The sequence below is a fragment of the Neolamprologus brichardi genome, chromosome 19 (assembly GCF_056152115.1).
Source record: "Neolamprologus brichardi isolate AB-2024 chromosome 19, ASM5615211v1, whole genome shotgun sequence".
NCBI lineage: Eukaryota > Metazoa > Chordata > Actinopteri > Cichliformes > Cichlidae > Neolamprologus > Neolamprologus brichardi.
Genome location: NC_142122.1, coordinates 14,062,032 through 14,079,939, shown reverse-complemented (window position 1 = coordinate 14,079,939; position 17,908 = coordinate 14,062,032). Strand labels below are relative to the sequence as shown.

Below are 17,908 nucleotides of genomic sequence, written 5' to 3'. Positions count from 1 at the left end.
CTTAGGCAAAATGAGCAGTCAAATAATCACTCATCAGAAATGAAATCTACATACATTAACACTCGCAGACATTCTGCTGTGAATATAAACACGGGGCTACGGGCGATGAAGCCGGCTCCATTTATCCACATATTCGCAGTCGGGGGGAGGTAAAGGTGTCTGAAGAGGGTAAGCTCTCAGCTGGTGATGATGTTTAAGGGGGTCCTGTCCTGCTAAGCTACAGTCCGCCAGACTACCCATGTGTCCAGAGGAGCAGACGCACAATCATTAGGGCAATGGATGAGTTGGATAGCAGAGGCAATTAAGCATCTCCCTGAATAGGACATAATGTTGATCCATCCCTACGATTAATCAAGGCATGCACTAGACAGTGATGGGCGACCCTGTGCCTTTGTGACAAAATGATTCTTCATTGCATGTTTGGGGATTGGGATCCTGAGGTCCCTAATGCGCCTTAGAGGTGCCCCAATGAAATCCTGTCATCTATTTTGCTTCTGTCCCTGACAGCTATCAACCTGTCTTCTGTCAGCCACGGAACATTATCTGAACTCCCAAGGCGGTTAGCGACAGGGACTAAGCTTATGAGTGGTGGTCGCAGGCAGGCAGATATGTTAAGTAATGATAATGCTACCTTGCTTTTGTCCTATCAGCGTCAACTCACGTGCATGTTTCCTATATGCACATGCAGACAAAGAAGGACCGCATATAGATGCATGCAAGCTTGTCTTTACTGCAGATATTTTTATGCACACATGCAGAAAGCATCATATATAAACACTCCGTTGTGCCTCCACCGCAAATGTGCCTTTTCCGTCAGTCACATCACAGAGGCCTCCCGGTGACAGATGTCATACATTGTGATTAAAAACTTGTGGAAAATTAAAAACAAATGCACAATGCACTATGACTGCTCTTTGTTTTGATGTCAATCATATCTTAATAATCAAAATGAGCTGTTTTTTTTTTCTTTCACTCATTCGCCACTACTTTGGCATCTGGCAGGGACAGGCTGACAAGGTGTCTTTGCAGCGGAAATTACAAGAAATGAATTTTCAATGCTTGATAAAAGTCACACACAATTAGTGGGAGTGTCAAACCCCTTCATATAGAGTTGTGCAAAGTACTGAAGCTCCACTCATAATATTGACAGCGATGCGTAACAACGTCAGTGGTCTCACTGTGATAATGACTTGTTTGCAAGCTGATACTTTACATGCGCTCCATAGACACAATGCCATAGTTATTTTTTTATTAGTACCTCATGATCTAATCATGATCTCTTATGAGTTTGTTATGTTTAACTCTGTTGTCATTTAACTGCTCTCACCCTGTGAGTCTTAAAAAATATTTAACAATATAATGATATGATGCAATAATCTCCCTTTGTTGAATTTATCTTTACACATTTTTCAATGTGTAGGGTGTCCACTTGTTCTACTATGCAATTCTTCTCCTTTATAGTCCCCATTGCCTATGCAGTTATCTATTCACCTGTATTGCTGGATCATAAGATCATTACCTCCATCATTGAGCCCAGGCATCTGAAAGCCTGTTAACCTGGAACAGGCCTGGCTGTGCAACCCTGTGCTGATGGTACAATATGCTCCTTGTTATTCTAGGATCATTGACGCTAAATCCCTGGCAATCAAGTCAGTTTTGTTGAAGCTCATTGGCTCAGTGGGGTCTCATCTCATCTGCAAGCTTGGAATGAAGAAAGGAGTGTTCGGGTTAGTTGGGTCGTTAGGTAGAAATTCTTCGATAATGGTGCATGTTACATTAGACCCTTACAAACCAAGGATAAGTGTTTCAGACTCTGTGTAATGTAATTTGGGGAATGGTTATGGTAGATAAGAAATTCTCTTGAAGTGTGAAGTGTGGAGATGAATAGTTCCTTATTAATCTAAACTCATCACATGCTATTGAGCCAATACAGTTAAAAAGTGAAAAGATTGAAATGTATCATGGACATTTTTATTGCAGATGATATATGGCTTCCAGTAACTTTTTAAACTGCATCTCCAACACAGCAAGCAGAAGGGTGTGCTTGTTGCTGCTATCATATTACTTGTTTAAAACAGTTGTCCAAATAAATGGCTAATTTCATGTAGCATTAATAAGACATTCAGAAACGGTCATTAGTTGTGAGCAATCTCTCAGCATTAACAGGAGCCGGATGAAATGTACACGCATGATGGAATGGAAACAGCTGAGCAGCTGAAGCAGGAGGGCTGAACTCCAGCCACTGGATTCCCCTCATGTGTAACAATGTGTCATGTGACACTTCTTAATTTGAGCTCAGTAAGACCACCATTGCATCACAAGTGATGGACCAAGGTTGTGTTCTGTATAACACTATCATGAGGATTCAGTCCTACATTACTGTATGTGTAGCTATGCGGCTGTGCAGGTAAAAGCAGCGAGTCCATCCATGCATCCATAGTGTCCCATGGACACTATGCTTAAGAAATTGGTACAAACCGAGCAGAACTTGGTGGAGCAAAGACAAAAACCAAAGTCAATGTGACCTTGCGCAACACTTTTTTTGGCCAAAACGTAGGAATTCACACTAATAATGGCAAAACTGTACAGAAGAAGAAGTGATTACATTTCACTGTGAAATCATAATGTTCTGCAAATAAACCTTTCTGGCCACGTTTCAGTGCAGTCATTTAGGAATTGAGGGGGGAGTTTGTAACCTAAGTTTCACTCTATACTAGTTTAGGAATAGTAATTAATGTCCTGCTTGAAAGTTTCTGTATAGTTTACACTACATATGTATTAGTTTGGACAGATACTCTTGAAAAGAAGTCATTTTTTACACTACAAGCCACATTCACCAGTTCATAGACATATCTGTGCAGGGCTTTTTTTCTACACACTTCTACCATCTATTCATTGAAAGGTTGATGGTTTGATCTCCGCCTCAGTCGGTCTTCATGTCAAAGCTTAGACAATCCACTCTACTTCCTGAGCCACAGCTGCCCCGTGTAAAAAGCAACTGAAATGTTTTGCAGAGGCAAACAACAACAAGGCAGTAATTCTAGATTTATATCATGACATGGATAATATCTGTTTTTCAACTCGTGGATGTAATACAGGAAAAATCTAAGCGCTCTGTGAGAAAAAAAAAAGCACATTTGAACTCCATTAAAATCAAGTCTTCAAACAAACACAGAATACTTGCCCTTTCTTATTATTTCTAATCTGTACACTTATATAAATAAGAATAAAAATGTTGTCATACCATAATACTATACTATAATATATATATAGTATATATATAAAATGATTGCTTCATGAAACTTGTTCGCATTGGAAGTTTAAGTGTAGGTGTAAAACTGGATCTGCTTCGTACACCTTGTAGCAAATTACCACCTTCAAGTTGCCTGTAGTGTTACCTTCCAACCACAACTCAGCATATTATCAGGTTCAGGTCGTATCACTCACACTATAATTACAAGCAACTCCACTGGAGAAAGAAATATTCTTGCCAGCCAATGAGATGTCATTTTGAGCTGGAGATATGTGGAATTTCTGACTTCAAGTGTCAACAACCGGCATCCTTGGCGGTTATTCTAAATAAAAGTCAAACAGTAACATGATGCATTCAGCCAGTTTACGTGTATCCAATTTCACTGTAACTATATAAACCATTAAAAATACTGCATGGTTAGGTAACCGAAGTACTCCACAAGAGTAACAGTCTCGACAATCTGCACCAGTTCCAAGTTGGATCAGTGGGCTTTTGTGCCCAGTGCAGTGCAGCGTGTACGTACGTTTTTACATGGATATCATAACTTCGAGAAAACCAAAGTGTGATTGTGATCATTATTATATTAATACTATTTTATCACTCTTCAGTCCTGGGCTGTCCTGAACACTTGAGCTTACGTAATTTCCACAGAAGCATTTCCAGTTAATCCCTCTCCCTTTGAATGTCGGCCTTTCAGAGGAAGAGCAGGCCATCTTTGAGGAGGTGGCGTCACACATCTGCCACAGCCTAGCAAAGCTCCTTGAGGAAAGACATGTTGTCAGTGCACATTAATCATCGGGCCCGCCATCGGAAACAGATTCCCCTCATAAGCAATTTCACTCATTAGAGTTACTGTGCTGATTTGCTGATTGGAGTTACGCTGAGGCTACTGCACTGCGAGGGAAGGAGAGGAGAAACGACAGCGAGAGGAGAGAAGGAGGGAGGAGAGTTGGGGGGGGGGGGGATGGGGGAGAGAGGGGAGAGAGGGTCTGACACATTTACAGTGACGTGAAAGCTGAGATGTTGATTAATGTGCATTGTTCCTGTCACATAAACTGAATAAATAAATATCAAACAAAAGCAGAGGGAGAGACTCATTTACAAACCAGGAAATGAAAGTTCCATTTAGTTACGGAGTAAGACAGACTGGGGTGACAGTCTGTAGACATGGCTGTAAACAAGAAACCACCACAGTGTAAGTCAAGCCTGTGTGCCCACATGCTCAAAGCACCTGGTGCGCCTGATTCAGGCATTCCTTAAACTAATGCAGTTCACTTCTCGTGTCATAGACAAAACATTAAGTGGAGAGCCCCAAAGCCCTGCCAGCTCCTCTGGAGTCGGCCACTGTGATAAGTGGCCTTCCTGGTAAGAATGACACGTCGCAATCAGCTCTTGAAAGCCCTCCGGCTGCATTTGGTCTCAAAACAATCTAACAGCTCACAGTTCAAGCAAGTTCTAAAATAAACACTTTTTGGCAAATTGAAAAACCATCCTGCATGCTGCAAGTGATGCATGATGATAACAGAACATTCTACAACAGCACAACCCCATTCAGGTCATTTAGGGTAGGCTGTTTATATTGATCTTCATATCCCATCCACAAACACCCTTGTTTACATAAATAAACAATATTATGTTTGCTGCCATGGAAACAGAGTTTACACAGGCCACAAAATCACCATTTAATGGACTAAGATGTTTACATGCCTGAGAATGCTGGCTAATAATGGCATATCTCAGCTGTCATATTCTGAATTCTCATAACTGGGAAATGTGTTTATCCAGGCTGTTGGGAGTGGAATGTAGCATTTGCAAACTGCAACTCTTAAACTTTACGCTGCTTAATACCAGCTATTTTCAGCAGATTTATGCGAACATTGCCCCTCTGATAATTCTCTGGCAGGAACAGATTTAGAGATTTAAAAAACCAAATTGTTGATCGTTACGATGAATTTTATTTCCGTTTATTTTCACACTCGCAGTTATTGCAGCTGCAGGATTTAATTACTACAAATTTGTTCCCCAAGACAAATTAAATCCACTTGTTTAACACCGCCAGCACTGCACTGTGTTTTGCTTTCGATCTTATCTATTACATCCTCTCAGTCAGGTCTCATGACCCCTTTGCCAGTCATTTGATGATTACTCTGTTTTAGGGAGCGGCAAATGTCTCAGGCTGCTTCAGCAACCAAATGGCTTAATAATTAGTCACAAATATAAGCCAGCACTCACGTCAACAACAGACATGAGTGCTGGCTTATATTCCATGATTTAGTGTAGTTACATGCATACTATGAGGGCATGTTAACTAGCACAATCCATTTGATATTTTTCATGTAGCAGTTTGCGCATGATTTTTACCAAACTGTGTGCAGATACACTCTGCGTGCTAATTAGCTGTTATTTTGGCAGGTTAGCGATGGCTCCATTCCTCTGCCATTTTCTCGATGGGAAAATGCACTCCTGCACAAATTCCTCCGCTTGCTTCCCTCAGCTCCTTTTTTCTCCCCGGTTTTGCAGATTCCTCCTTCTGCTCGGGCATCTTGGGAGAAGTCGTTTTACAGTTCAATCAGGAATTCTAATAAACTGACCTGTGCTTTAATGACTAATTCATTGTCTCCTTTACTACCTTCATGGGTATAAAGCAGATTAATGACTTGAGCAAGGTTAAAAACAGTACCACTGTGCTTTTCCTTCATCTGTTATCAATCATCCTTTAGATTCTTAAGAGAGCAACGGAAATTGAAGGAAAATTAGTAATCCTTTTGATGGATGATACCATAGGTAGGAGTGTACACTTAAGATGAGAGTATGGCTATAGCATTAAAGGGAAGTCGGCTGATAAGAAGCATCACGCGAGGAGCTTGCATTTCATTAGATGGCACATATGCTGTATATGGAACAAACTATAATGCCGTATGACAGGAGAATTATCGTTGTGTGACAACAAAGCCGTCACAGTTTAAGTTATAATTTTGATTATCCTCTCAACGCTGGACCTCCAAATACGGTTATCAAAATGGCCCAGAGACATAATCGCACTGCACATATTTTTTTTAACAATGTTTACAAAGAAGAGTTTTAAGAAAAAACTCTTCAGGAAAAACTCACAGCAGTTTCGAGAGTGGAGGCTAACAATTTCACGTGAGTTGTTAAACTTCTTTGACAGTTTCTTTACTTTTCCTCATACTGTACTCCTCTCTCTTGTTCGGAAATCCCATGAAAGGGGAAAGCAAAAAAAAAAAAAAAACAATACAAAGAGGAGGCAAAGGGGAACAGCAAGGAAAAGGAAGACTGGGTATAAGGCTGTGTCTTTGTTTACCATTCTATATTCCCATCACATGCACGTACGCCTTTGCTGCATCTCTGGGCTCTTCCCACTCTTGGCCCAGTCATTTCTGACAATGTTAATGATTTAGTGGAGAGCCCTCCACAACGGATGATTTGTGACATGTAGGAAGGCTCGAAACGAGGGAGGACTAGGCAGGTTTCTGTGGGGAGTGTTTGGGATCCAGGGATGCCTTGAAGATAGTGATTCATTATATTTAAGACAAGTGTGACATCCTACTTCAAGGAAACAGCACACATATGTATGGAGGGGGAGATTTTTCGGGTGGCCAAAGTGGGGAGGGGTAGGTAAGTACAAAGGAATGCCTCTGTGTTTTTGGAGATGACATAGGGAAAGGAGGCAGGCATATGGAGACGGCAGACTGGAAAATAATGGGTAATGGAAGAATTTAGCCCGAGGCTATATGCCTGCTTTGCCTACTTCTGTATAACTAGTATATTTATAATTCAAATACATACCTTTAATAATTAACCACCAGTGAATATTAAAGGAGAATGTGGGATATCTCTTCTACAGATGGAGTCAGGTGAAAACAGGATTAAATTTCAAATTTGACAACAGCACAGAACAAAGGACCGGAGAGCAAAAACAAAAAGTTGTCTGGCGTTTTTGGGCCAATTCCTTATTTTGTGTTGGTGTAAACAAATAGCAGTTTTGTATAAACGTGACATTTATTATACATACATTTATTTTATACACAATAGTGAGTTTCCGTATCTATAAAATTTGAAGTAATAGTGTTCCTGGGTTAAAAGATATGTTTATTCACTGTACTTTCATTTCTGTTAAAGGGCAGTTAGTCACCATCTGTACTGTAATCTAGCTGAGGGCTACTCCCTGGAAACATACGTCTAGAGTTACACAAGCAAACATCTCACTGATTTTCTCCGAGTGTCTCATTCGCTGTTTGTCACTGTGAACTTTTTGCTCTGCTCTAATCTCATCAGCCTCACTGTACCAGAAACGTTGACAACCTTTTGTCTAACCGCAGCGTGGCGAATCCACATCACCTACGACATCCGTGCGACTGAGTGATAGCGATCAGCTCGCGTTAACCTCGAATCCTGCTTTACATTCAATTACATAATTTCAGCCACATTTAGGCAGCTGCAATTTGGAAATAAGAGCGCATTGAAATTCGGTGTATTCATGCCGCGCTCCGAGTGTGCCTTTTTAAATAAAATATCCCAGAGGACAGTGTGTTTTGTAGTCTGTACACAAGTGGCACAGAAGAGCTCTCACAGACTGTGTCATTCGATGTTATGCAAACACCAGAGTTCAACAAGAATCGATGTATTTGCATATTCTGGATCTTAAATGTGTTCCGCTTTTTTTTTTTGCATCTGTGCGAGCCCCATTTCTATCTCGGCTCTTTGATGTAGCTCATACATATTGACGAACCCATTCAAGAAACCAACCGTGTTAACTAAAGCATGAGCTCAATTTGTGTATCCTCTTTTTTTAAAAATGGAGCATTAGTTTGTCCCATTTATATTTCCTGGGTTAATTAGCAAGTGAGAGATTGGACAATTAGTTCATCCATGCTAATTGATTATAATATTACAACCCAGTGATGATAAGATGAACATAGTCTTCGTTCTATATTCCTCTAAGGGATTGAATAATATATACAATGCTTTTGCGTAATGAGGGTTTTAAAAGGACGCAGCAACTAGGGAAATTGTTAATTCATTTCCGCTCAGAGTTTTTCAGAACACAAATGACTTGAATGGCAGGGATGCAAGCATCTTATGGTCCTTTTTGCTTTTGAGTCACGTCAACGCAAATGATGTGCGTCACTGGTTCACTTTTTTTTTCTTTTTCAGGGGGGCCAATCTGCATTTTGAATCTATATAAAGCTTCTACTTGAGTGAAGCTTTTTCTACTCAAGCAAACGTTATGAGTGTAAAATTACACTTTATTTAACTCTTCACTGCTCCTCTCTTGTTCTTTACCCAACCATACAGACCCAGCTCTCTTCTTAGTTGTCAAATATCTGCAATTTGAAGATCAGGTATGGCCCTCTAACCACCTCTCACTGGTGGCCCCACTCGAGCTCCATCACAGTGTGACAGTTTGTCATGAGGCCGCAAAGCTGAGCGGAGGGGAAAAAAAAAAACGCTTCAGGAATGTGTGCCAATGGAGTTCACCTGGAAAGTTAAACAGGAAGCGCTCAGACTTTCATGTTATTCGTTTTAGAGTGGCCATGCCCCTGATTTTGATGTAAGAGAAACGTTTCTGCGCTCCGCTGTTATCATCAACTTTCTTTGCCTTTTAGCTATGATGTTAATTATGTATATTCATACATATTTTGCATGTTCTGCTTGATAATTATTGCTCTCTATTTCTTAACAGCTTATCTTCAATTTCTTCAGCCTCACCGGAAGGACGTTTTTTTGAAATATGACCCATTTCACCTCAAAATGTTCATCCTCGGGTACAGCAAATAAAAAAACAAGATTCAAGTATTACAGTTCTATGCTGTGCTTAATAATTAATCGCCCATCCCATCACACTATGAATATTTACATGCAAAGCGTCCCTGGGAGCCATCCATATGCCAGAGGGAGGGAAGTCTGTGTGTTTATAGCATTAAACGCTCAAATATCGTCACAAACCCCATTTCGCCTCCAACCATAAAAAACACTCACTAAAGCATTGCGAGCATTTTATTTGGTGTTGCACAATGTAACCTATTCAACTCCCATTTAGACGTGGAGAGTCAGATTACAGGTACTCTCTCTATGCTGAACAGAAATCCCAGGATGCCGCTTGTCTAGTTCGAATGTGAAGGGATCAGAAATGAGTTTTTTTTTTCTTTAGGTGCTGTTTCCAGAGCAATGACATTGTTCGCTGAGGCCGACCTCCACTTAATGTGTCAAAATGTCAAAGGTCCCGTTGTCAGTGCTGATTGAATTGAGGTGTAGAAGAAATTACACAGTATATTAAATTATGTAGTGAAAGCAGAAACGTGCGGTGGGAGCAAAAAGCGTGTGCGCTGATTTAAAAAAGGGAAAAAAAAGTTTTAGACTGTAATACTTTGAGCAAGAAGAAAATCAAAAACAAATATTGCTCATTATAAATGATTATGTGGTTCTGCAGCTGAGCACTTGCACTCCCAAACATTAATGCACTATTCAGTTTTTATCCTGGTGACTACCTTCTCTTTATTCCTCCCTTTGTATGTGATCCGGAGATATAAAAAAAGTGCTGCTGCAGAACATTGGAAACACGGCGTAACCGTGCTGTCTGTGACTGCTGCTTCAGAGTACAATATCATTCATAAATTTCCAACCTTTGACCTCTGAGGGAGACTCAGCAGGATGCACATCAGGAGGGTCCGGGGATATAGCAAAATTCATCTTGTTAAAGTTGCACTGTGGCCACTTTAAAGGATACACAAGCTAATAATGGATAAGTGGGATATGTTATACAAATAAATATGCTGTTACTAGTGAACCTGGGCATGTTTGGCTCTGTTGCTCCCATTGGTGATATTTATCCAGGAAGGGAAGGCTGAATGTTGTTGTTGCCTCCCTGCAGGTCCCCGAGCTCTCAGATCTCCTCTCTGTCTCCTGTGCGGATAAGTAGTGGCTGCAAAGGCAATGCCGGTCTTTGATATTTCACTCCTCATTTGAATCAGTGGTCGCTTTATTTGACAATGCCAGGTAATTACTCGGGTACCTTGCTTGATCATGTGAACTCCTGCAGAACCAGAGCAGAGGGAGGGAGCGAGGAATGGAGGGAGTTTTGGGAAGGAGGGGGGTGTACTGGGCTGTGAGAGAAGATGGAAATGGCAATGCATAAACAGAAAAAAAAGCAAGGGGACCAAAACAAAACACACAAACACAAACAAACCAACTGCATTTGTTTACCTGCACTGTTTCACAAGAGGGGGGGGCATGCGTAAGAGCTGAACTGTGTTGTGTTAAGCAAGTCCGATTTGGTTTTAAATTGTCCAGCAGTGCTTTTTGTAGTGGGGCTGTCCCATACTGTGAAGGGAGTAAGCAAAAGGTCAGACCGTGCAGGTTACAAACAGATGCACTTAAGTGCATGCTTACCACCATTCAAATCAATAGGGGCTGTCTCATGGGTTGAGTCATTTGATTAGTTATAGTCGCTGTGGCATAGGGGGAAGAGCGGGGTGTCAGCTAATCCTGGGGTTGGAGGGTCGATCCCTGGCCCCTCCACGTGCTTTGGGCAACAGAGCAAAACTCAACTTGTGCAAGCCATTTGCTGTATGTACGAGACAGGGGAGTGAGCCAAGGGAAACTTACTGAAAGTATTTTTTTTTTTAAAAAAAGAGAGAGAATCAAATGAGAGTTTTGAAACATTTTAATTGCATTTAGATTCAAGAATTTATAATTAAGTCATAAGAATCACAAAATACACAATACATTTATTTTCAGAGAAAAAAACAAAACATTTTTTAATAAAGGCTATTTATGATACAGGCTAAAATATATGTGTAAACAACAATAAATGCAATGTCTTCATTAACAAAGTAAAAAATAAGTGCTGATGCTTAGTTTTTGTATTTCAAATGGCTTTGATATGGGGTCCTTATCAATGATGTTTATTGAATAAGAGAGCAGTGTTTACTCTGTTGTGTGACTGGAATATCAAACCCCGTCGCACCACGTGAATGCAGCTGCGTTCAGGCTGACTAACTGAGCTCTCCTCAGAGGAAACCAGCAGACAACTGAGGCATGGACCTGAAGTTTAACTGAAAGCCTGTGCCAGCAATAAATAAAAATAAATAAAAATAAAATAATAAATTTATTTCCTATAGGGATGCCGGAATATTAAAGAGGATTTTTATCGGTAGAATTTAAGTAATAAATGCATTTTTTTTCTACACACACGCGCACACAAATCTCAAGAAAAGCCGTGACCGGATAAAGGGAGCGGGTATTGTAATGGTCTGCCTGTGTACTAATTCATTAAAGCTCGCTATAAATAAAGAAGAATGACGGAAGTCACGTGAGCCTCTAAATATATCTTGTCTTGGGGAAGTTTTTTTGCCTTTTTCTCACCTTTAATTAATTTTTCCAATAAAGCAGCTGCCACCTGTGTACACACACACATATATACATTTATATTTGTGATATTTTATATTTTGACATCTAAATTTAAAAAAGGGAAAGAAAAAAATCTGCCACACTCGAGTTTAACGTCGTGCGCGTTATATCCGCTCTGGGCAGGTTTGCAGGCGCTTGGAGTCTGCATTTACAGTTTTATTCGCCTCCTAATCTTGAACCGTGGCGGACCTCCGCACTCACGTTTCCTCTCTTCCGCGCTGGACAAACAACAGAAGAGTCGCATTTATATTCGTTTCAAAGTGGAGAGGGGAATTAAGATAATTTAATAAAGACTTAAACCGCTGGGGTGTCTCTGTGGCGCCTAAAGACACGTTTCCTCTGATCAGCGGAGGAGGGCGACTTTATTGGACGTGTTTCTATTTCCAAATCCGCATAACGGCCAACGATGCATGTATTTCCTATAATGCAGATAAGGGAGAGAGGGTTTGATATGTAATAAAAGGTGGGTCTGCGTCGCCTGTTTAAGCCCCTTAAGCCTGATAAATGATGAGCGACAGAGGCACAGCAAGAGGGTCACCGCTATTAACTCCTCGGTTTCCCGGCCTCCACTTAAACTTCTCTCAATTACATGTGGTAATGTGGCTGGATACGGGACTTAGAGGCTTCGACCTGTTCAGGAAGACTGAAATAAAATAAAATGAAAGAAATGAAAAAGAAATCATAGTCAAATCTTTGCAGTGTTTTTAGGTTGCCCCTATAAGCCACGTGTTCAGGGGAAAACACAGGGATTACGGTCTGTGGCGTTACTAACGCATGCACACCAGGTATTCTGGGACAAACACCCAATGCAAGCTCATTAAATCAGCATTTGGTGTATCCGAGCAGGCGTTAACGACGGGCTCTAATCTCGGCAGTGACCTGCTCAAACTGTGTCACAGCCGAGCAGAGCTGAGACTCTCTCTGCAGAGCGGCTGCACGCACTGAGGAAGGGAAATATTAGTAGTTTGGGTAGTTTGACCAGGGGGGGAAAGGAAAAAAAATATTTACACATGTATGGGGAAATGCGTTGGGGAAATACGTCAATATATAATTTTATACGTGAAAGATTTTTTTCCTGTAAAAAGAAGAATAAAAAATAAATCACTTTCCAGCATTAATATTTTATAAATAGTTTTTAAGGTGCTGAGGTTGTTTCCAGAATCGTGATGTGAATCGATTTGCTGACTTTTTTGTGCCTTTCTTGCGTCAAAGCCTGTAAAACGTTGAATTTGTTTATTAGTTTATTTCAAAATCGCTTATAACAGAAAAAAACCCGGATTTTCAGATTCTATTATTATTATTAAAATAAGAACGTGAGCGTTCTTATTAAGTGCTGTTAGTTTTCTTTGTCCAGTTTATTTGGATTTATGTGGCTGTAGAATTGATTTCAAACTTGGCTAAAAAAAAGAAACAAATAAAAAATCAGATAAACTCAATAACACAAAATATACGCGGTGCCTTAAATTAAATGCAGGCTAGGGCTGATAAAGGCCAACTTTTTTTTTCCTCTTTTGTGTCACACAGTGACCGTCTTATAATAGAATCAAATATAAAGGAGGCAGACATTTGAACTTAATTTATTTTTGAAGCACCACAAGAAAACAAATGGCAGATTATAAAAAAAATGCGTGCTCTATTTAGATTAAATCAGTAAAACAAAAACAAGGCATTTTATAAAGTTCAGTTTTTGATTTATGACCTCCGGTACCTCAAGAATAAACAGTTTAATGGAGCTACCTTTAATTTTAATTTTAAAACACATTTGCGTGGTCATTTTTCTGGGGATTTATTTCGTGTTAATGTGCTTAATTAAGTTTGGCGTATTTTGTGGGCCTTCTCGCCTTTGTGGCAAACCTTCCGACGGCTCGGAATTCGCTGTGGCCGCCAGGTGTCGCTAGAGGGCAGCATATTTCATACCGAGCCCGTGAGGAGGGGGGGGGAAGCCGCGGTTACGTTTTGTCTTGGTCTCCTCGCTCTCTCTCTCTCGCTCTCTCTCCCCTCCACCCTTTACTAACCCTCTGACACCAGGCTCCGAGAATCGGTGGAGGGGAAAATGAGGCTTTGGAGCTGAAGAATTTACAGTTAGTCGCGAAACTTTTACAAGTATTTGAGTTGCTCACTCCGCTTTCTGAAACCCTATAGTCACATTTCACTCCGGGGTCAAAAAGAGTTCAGACGCAGAGGACTGAGGTAATGCTTTGTGAAAGAAGGAAACAAAAAAGGGGGGCAAAATATCCTAAACAAATGATGAATAAAATAATACAAAATATGTAATAAATAAACACATAAACGTATAGTATATGGAGCTAGTAATTATGGATTAATTAACAGTCTTCTGTGGAATTGGAGACATCAAGAAAATGTCGAACTGACTTGTTTTTATTGAGCGCAAAATTAAATGCTGAAGTAAAATTCTGTCAAACTACGTGATTTTTTTATTATTATTATAATTTTTAGGAACTGGTGCAAACAAACAAAAAGACACTGCAAGGTTTTTATTTTCCGCGCTCCTCCTGCAGTCAGTCCATGAGCCTGTCTTATCTCAACCTCTCTATACATTAGCTTTCCTAATTTGCATAATCTCAAATACTGAAGTGGGCCAAAGAAAGAACAAAGTTACAAACAAGATTAGGGCGATTTTATTTGTTCCTGCGGTTGAGGGCCAATTGTTTCTTCAGGAGTGTTTAAGGTCACTAAGAGGATTTGAAGCTCGTTTCATATCAGTGATCTTTTTGAGGGAATTAAATCAACAATGCATTTCTCTCCATATTTAGCAACAGGCTTGTGTGTGTGAACAACCGAGCCCTGCAGGGCAGGAGAGGGGGAGAGGGATTGTAAGTCCCGCAAAGAGTAAACAGAGGAGTGGGACTTGGAGTGCTGGTGCTCGGGTGGCGCGCAGGCGGTCCTGGTGCACCTTAGGATGTGACATGCAGTGGATCTTTAGCCTGGTGACTGTCCCAGTAGTGTTTTCCTTGAAATGGATCCTCTCCCCCCCCCCCCCCCCCCTAATGAATCCAAACGCAGCTGGCCATGTCCCACACGGACACCGAGAGCTTTAACCCTAAACTGACCTCAATTTGACACCACCAGATGAAATTTTACCGCCTGTTAATGCCATCTACTGATTTTCTTTTCTCCCTCAAACGCGCGGGAGTTGTGCACCTGAAAAGAGCCTTAACGTGAAGAAACATAAAACTACTTTAAAAAGTCTAATTGTCTGTGTTAGGTGTCCTCCTGGAGGTATCTTCCTTGTAAACGCCGTCAGGTTATAAGCTGGGGAGTTTAGGTTGGCACATGTCTTGTTTATGAGGAAAATTAATTTTAATTAACCATTGAGTGAATGATGATTAAAATGAAATTGGAAAATTAAACACCGACTTGTGTAATGCCACATAAAAAAAGTTGTTATTAAGCAAATTTAATAACCTAAATATTGTCACTTATGAAGTCTCGTGTTTATAGCTTTCATTAATTACTCGAGTAAATTTATCACAGAAGAAAAGAGCTTAAAATTTCACGTCGTTGGGAGTCATTGCCGCAAGTTTTATAGGGAAGGATGTGTGTCTGTGGAGCCGTACATTGGACACGCATAATTAGCTTCTCCTATTTTCACACGCTCTTCGGGTGTTTACATCACTCTCCTCCGGGGCAAATCACATATTTTCCTGAATAAATGTGGGGGGAAAAAACAACAAAAAACATGAAATTCGCAAAATCTAAAAGTATGCAAATAGGAAAAAAAATAACGATAAGATTCGGATTTGCTAAGCAGTATAGTGCAAACGTCACCTAAGCTTAAAAAGAAAGAATTTTGTCTGCATTTGTATAGTCCAGCCTCACAACTTTCCCCATGCTGCGCCCCGAAAGGACGCGCGCTCACAACAAAGCAGTAGATACAATAAGGTTTATGCTACTTACCATGGTTGTCCAAAGAAGGAGGATGAAAAAAAAGTCAAGCGTTAGTGCACAAATCAATGTGAACGACAATATTTAGCTTATGAAAATATCAGTCTTCAATAGCAGAGTCTGCCGGGCTGGTTGTGTTTACAGAGTGTGAGAGAGACTTGGAGACGGTGAATGCCTTGGCTCTCTGCGCACTGCTCTGCTGCTCCTTCCCGGGGTATTGCACGTTGAAATGTCCACACAGCCGTTTGTCAAAGCCTGCAGTCCTACACTTCCCACCCCCCTTTATGCCAACAAACATAACTGTTGTCACGCTTTCATGTATTAAATCTTTTTCATTTTTTTTAAAAACCCTTCTATTTCTGTAATCGACCCTGAACAGCTCTGCTTTGTATTTTGTTTGTTGGGAGAGTTTATTGACCCTCCAGCAGTAGCCACAGCCTATCTCCCTGAGCGTGTGTCCACCTTAATCCTAACCTGTGAATAATTAATTCCCACCATCAAAAAATGTCACGGAGCAATAAATGGAGCCTTTATGTGAGAACCTATCAATACAGCCATGATGCCATATTAGCACTGATGGAGCTAAATATTAAAGGGGATAGATGGCCTGCTTCTGTTTTGAGCGTAAAAGTGCTCAGGCTCCAAAGAGGGCTTCACTGCAATCGATGGCCGGAGCGTTGCTCCTCCTCTAAACTTCAATCTCCTCACATGATTGATGATCTCGGGGAGCTTTGATAATTGACTACTCTGAGGTAAGGAACGAGTTTCTATCAAGAGACGGGATTGGACGAAAGAAACACACAAAATTACTTTCTCCACAAAAGCTTTTTTTCCGCTTGGAAAAGTTCATTCTGGGCTTAGAGGGGTGCTGCGCGCCGTTTAATTGCTAAAAAGACCAGAGCAATAATTAGCAGTGAGATTAGGAGGTATTACTGAGATACTGAGTATGCACACCGGCTTATAACCACAAAACAGAAAACAAGTAAGCGTCATGCTCATATATTAAAGTCAGCATTCATAAGATCTCGTTGTAATAGCTTTCTATCAATGAAAATAAAGACGTAAAATATTTATTTTGCCGTGCGTAAAAGTTTGGACTCGTATTGCGCAATTCTGCTCTAAATGTAGCATTTTATTGTTGTTATTATTACTTTCATAATTCATGCAGATACATTCAGTCGGTGTTATGTTTAGTTCAGCTCGGAGCATTTGTAGCCGAAGTGTTTAAAAGTGCCCGCTCTGGTAAACCTCTCTCATTCAACCTTTTTCTGATGTTTCTTTAGGACGCTTATCGGCGAAGAAGAATTGGGTGGGAGTTGGAGCTGTTCTGCGTTGGCTTTTTACCCCCAGTGTGGAGTTGAAGTCGTCCCTGTGCCTCGCATATACTCTGCATATCACAAGATTTGGTCTCTCCTCTCTCTTTTCTGGAGCTGCTGTAGGACTGGCTATGGCCACCACTACTTCCGGGATCCGTCATTTCATTCGCCCACCGCTCAGCGCTGCGAACTGACTCTGTTTCTATAAGCAAGCTAGCAGCCAACCTGCCAACACTCGCTGACACTCACTCATCTCAGTCTCGCCAGATAGACGAAATACCTACGGGGGAAAGAAAGGAGAGATCTGAATCGCAATCTCTTAATTTCGACTGCTTTTTTCTTTTTTTCTTCTTTTTTTTACAGTGATAATAAAACAAGATAGCGATCTGGAGGCATTAAAGGAGACGCGGACTTGCGGGATGAAAACGGACTAAAAAGATTCGTCCTTCTCTTGAACATCATCACCAACCGTCATTCATTCATTACCTTGACAACCTCTGGCTTTGATTGACAGCTGGAGTGGCAAAAAGCCATGAGACACGACAGTTTAGTTACATGCAGGTTGTTGATGGGCCGATTGTAACCTTCACTTTGGCGCATTTTTTATTTTTTTTTTCCAGGAAAGAGGGTAAACAAGAAAAATTGCAAAACTCCCTGATGCTACGCTTTCAACTGAACCACACTGGCGAATAGGAGAGTTCGCAAAGTTGGTTGAAAAAGGAATCTTGCCACTAAATCACTTTCTAACCGGGACTGGGATATTAAATATACGACAGATTCAGGAGTTTATTGGAGCGCAGCCTGATGGCGCAAAGGGTAGGTTTTTTAAATCTGCTACACTTACCTGTTCAAATCCACTGTAGGGAGGCCCTCGTATCGCTAACCTCTTGTCGGGTGGTGGCAAATTTACAAAGTATTCCCATCAAAGCAGTTATATTTGACATTTTTGCAGCGCTCTCACTCTTTGAGCAAAGTGACAGCCTCTACTTTTACCGACAGCCTC

The 17,908-nt window shown here is 40.8% G+C and overlaps 1 protein-coding gene across 6 annotated transcripts in view; it reads left to right on the top strand.

Moving 5' to 3' along the window:
- Positions 1–16,262: 16,262 nt before the first annotated feature.
- The window catches only part of meis2a (Meis homeobox 2a), a 78,142-nt gene continuing 76,496 nt past the window's right edge, over positions 16,263–17,908 (top strand). For 5 of the 6 annotated variants that reach the window (XM_006798440.3, XM_006798441.3, XM_006798439.3 and 2 more), the window contains exons 1-2: positions 16,416–16,571; positions 16,873–17,721. In XM_006798440.3, the coding sequence (XP_006798503.1) occupies positions 17,710–17,721 (12 nt within the window). In that variant the 5' untranslated portion in view covers positions 16,416–16,571; positions 16,873–17,709. Of the gene's footprint in view, positions 16,342–16,415; positions 16,572–16,872; positions 17,722–17,908 lie in introns of those variants that run through there. The other variant, XM_006798438.3, reaches the window with a different exon arrangement.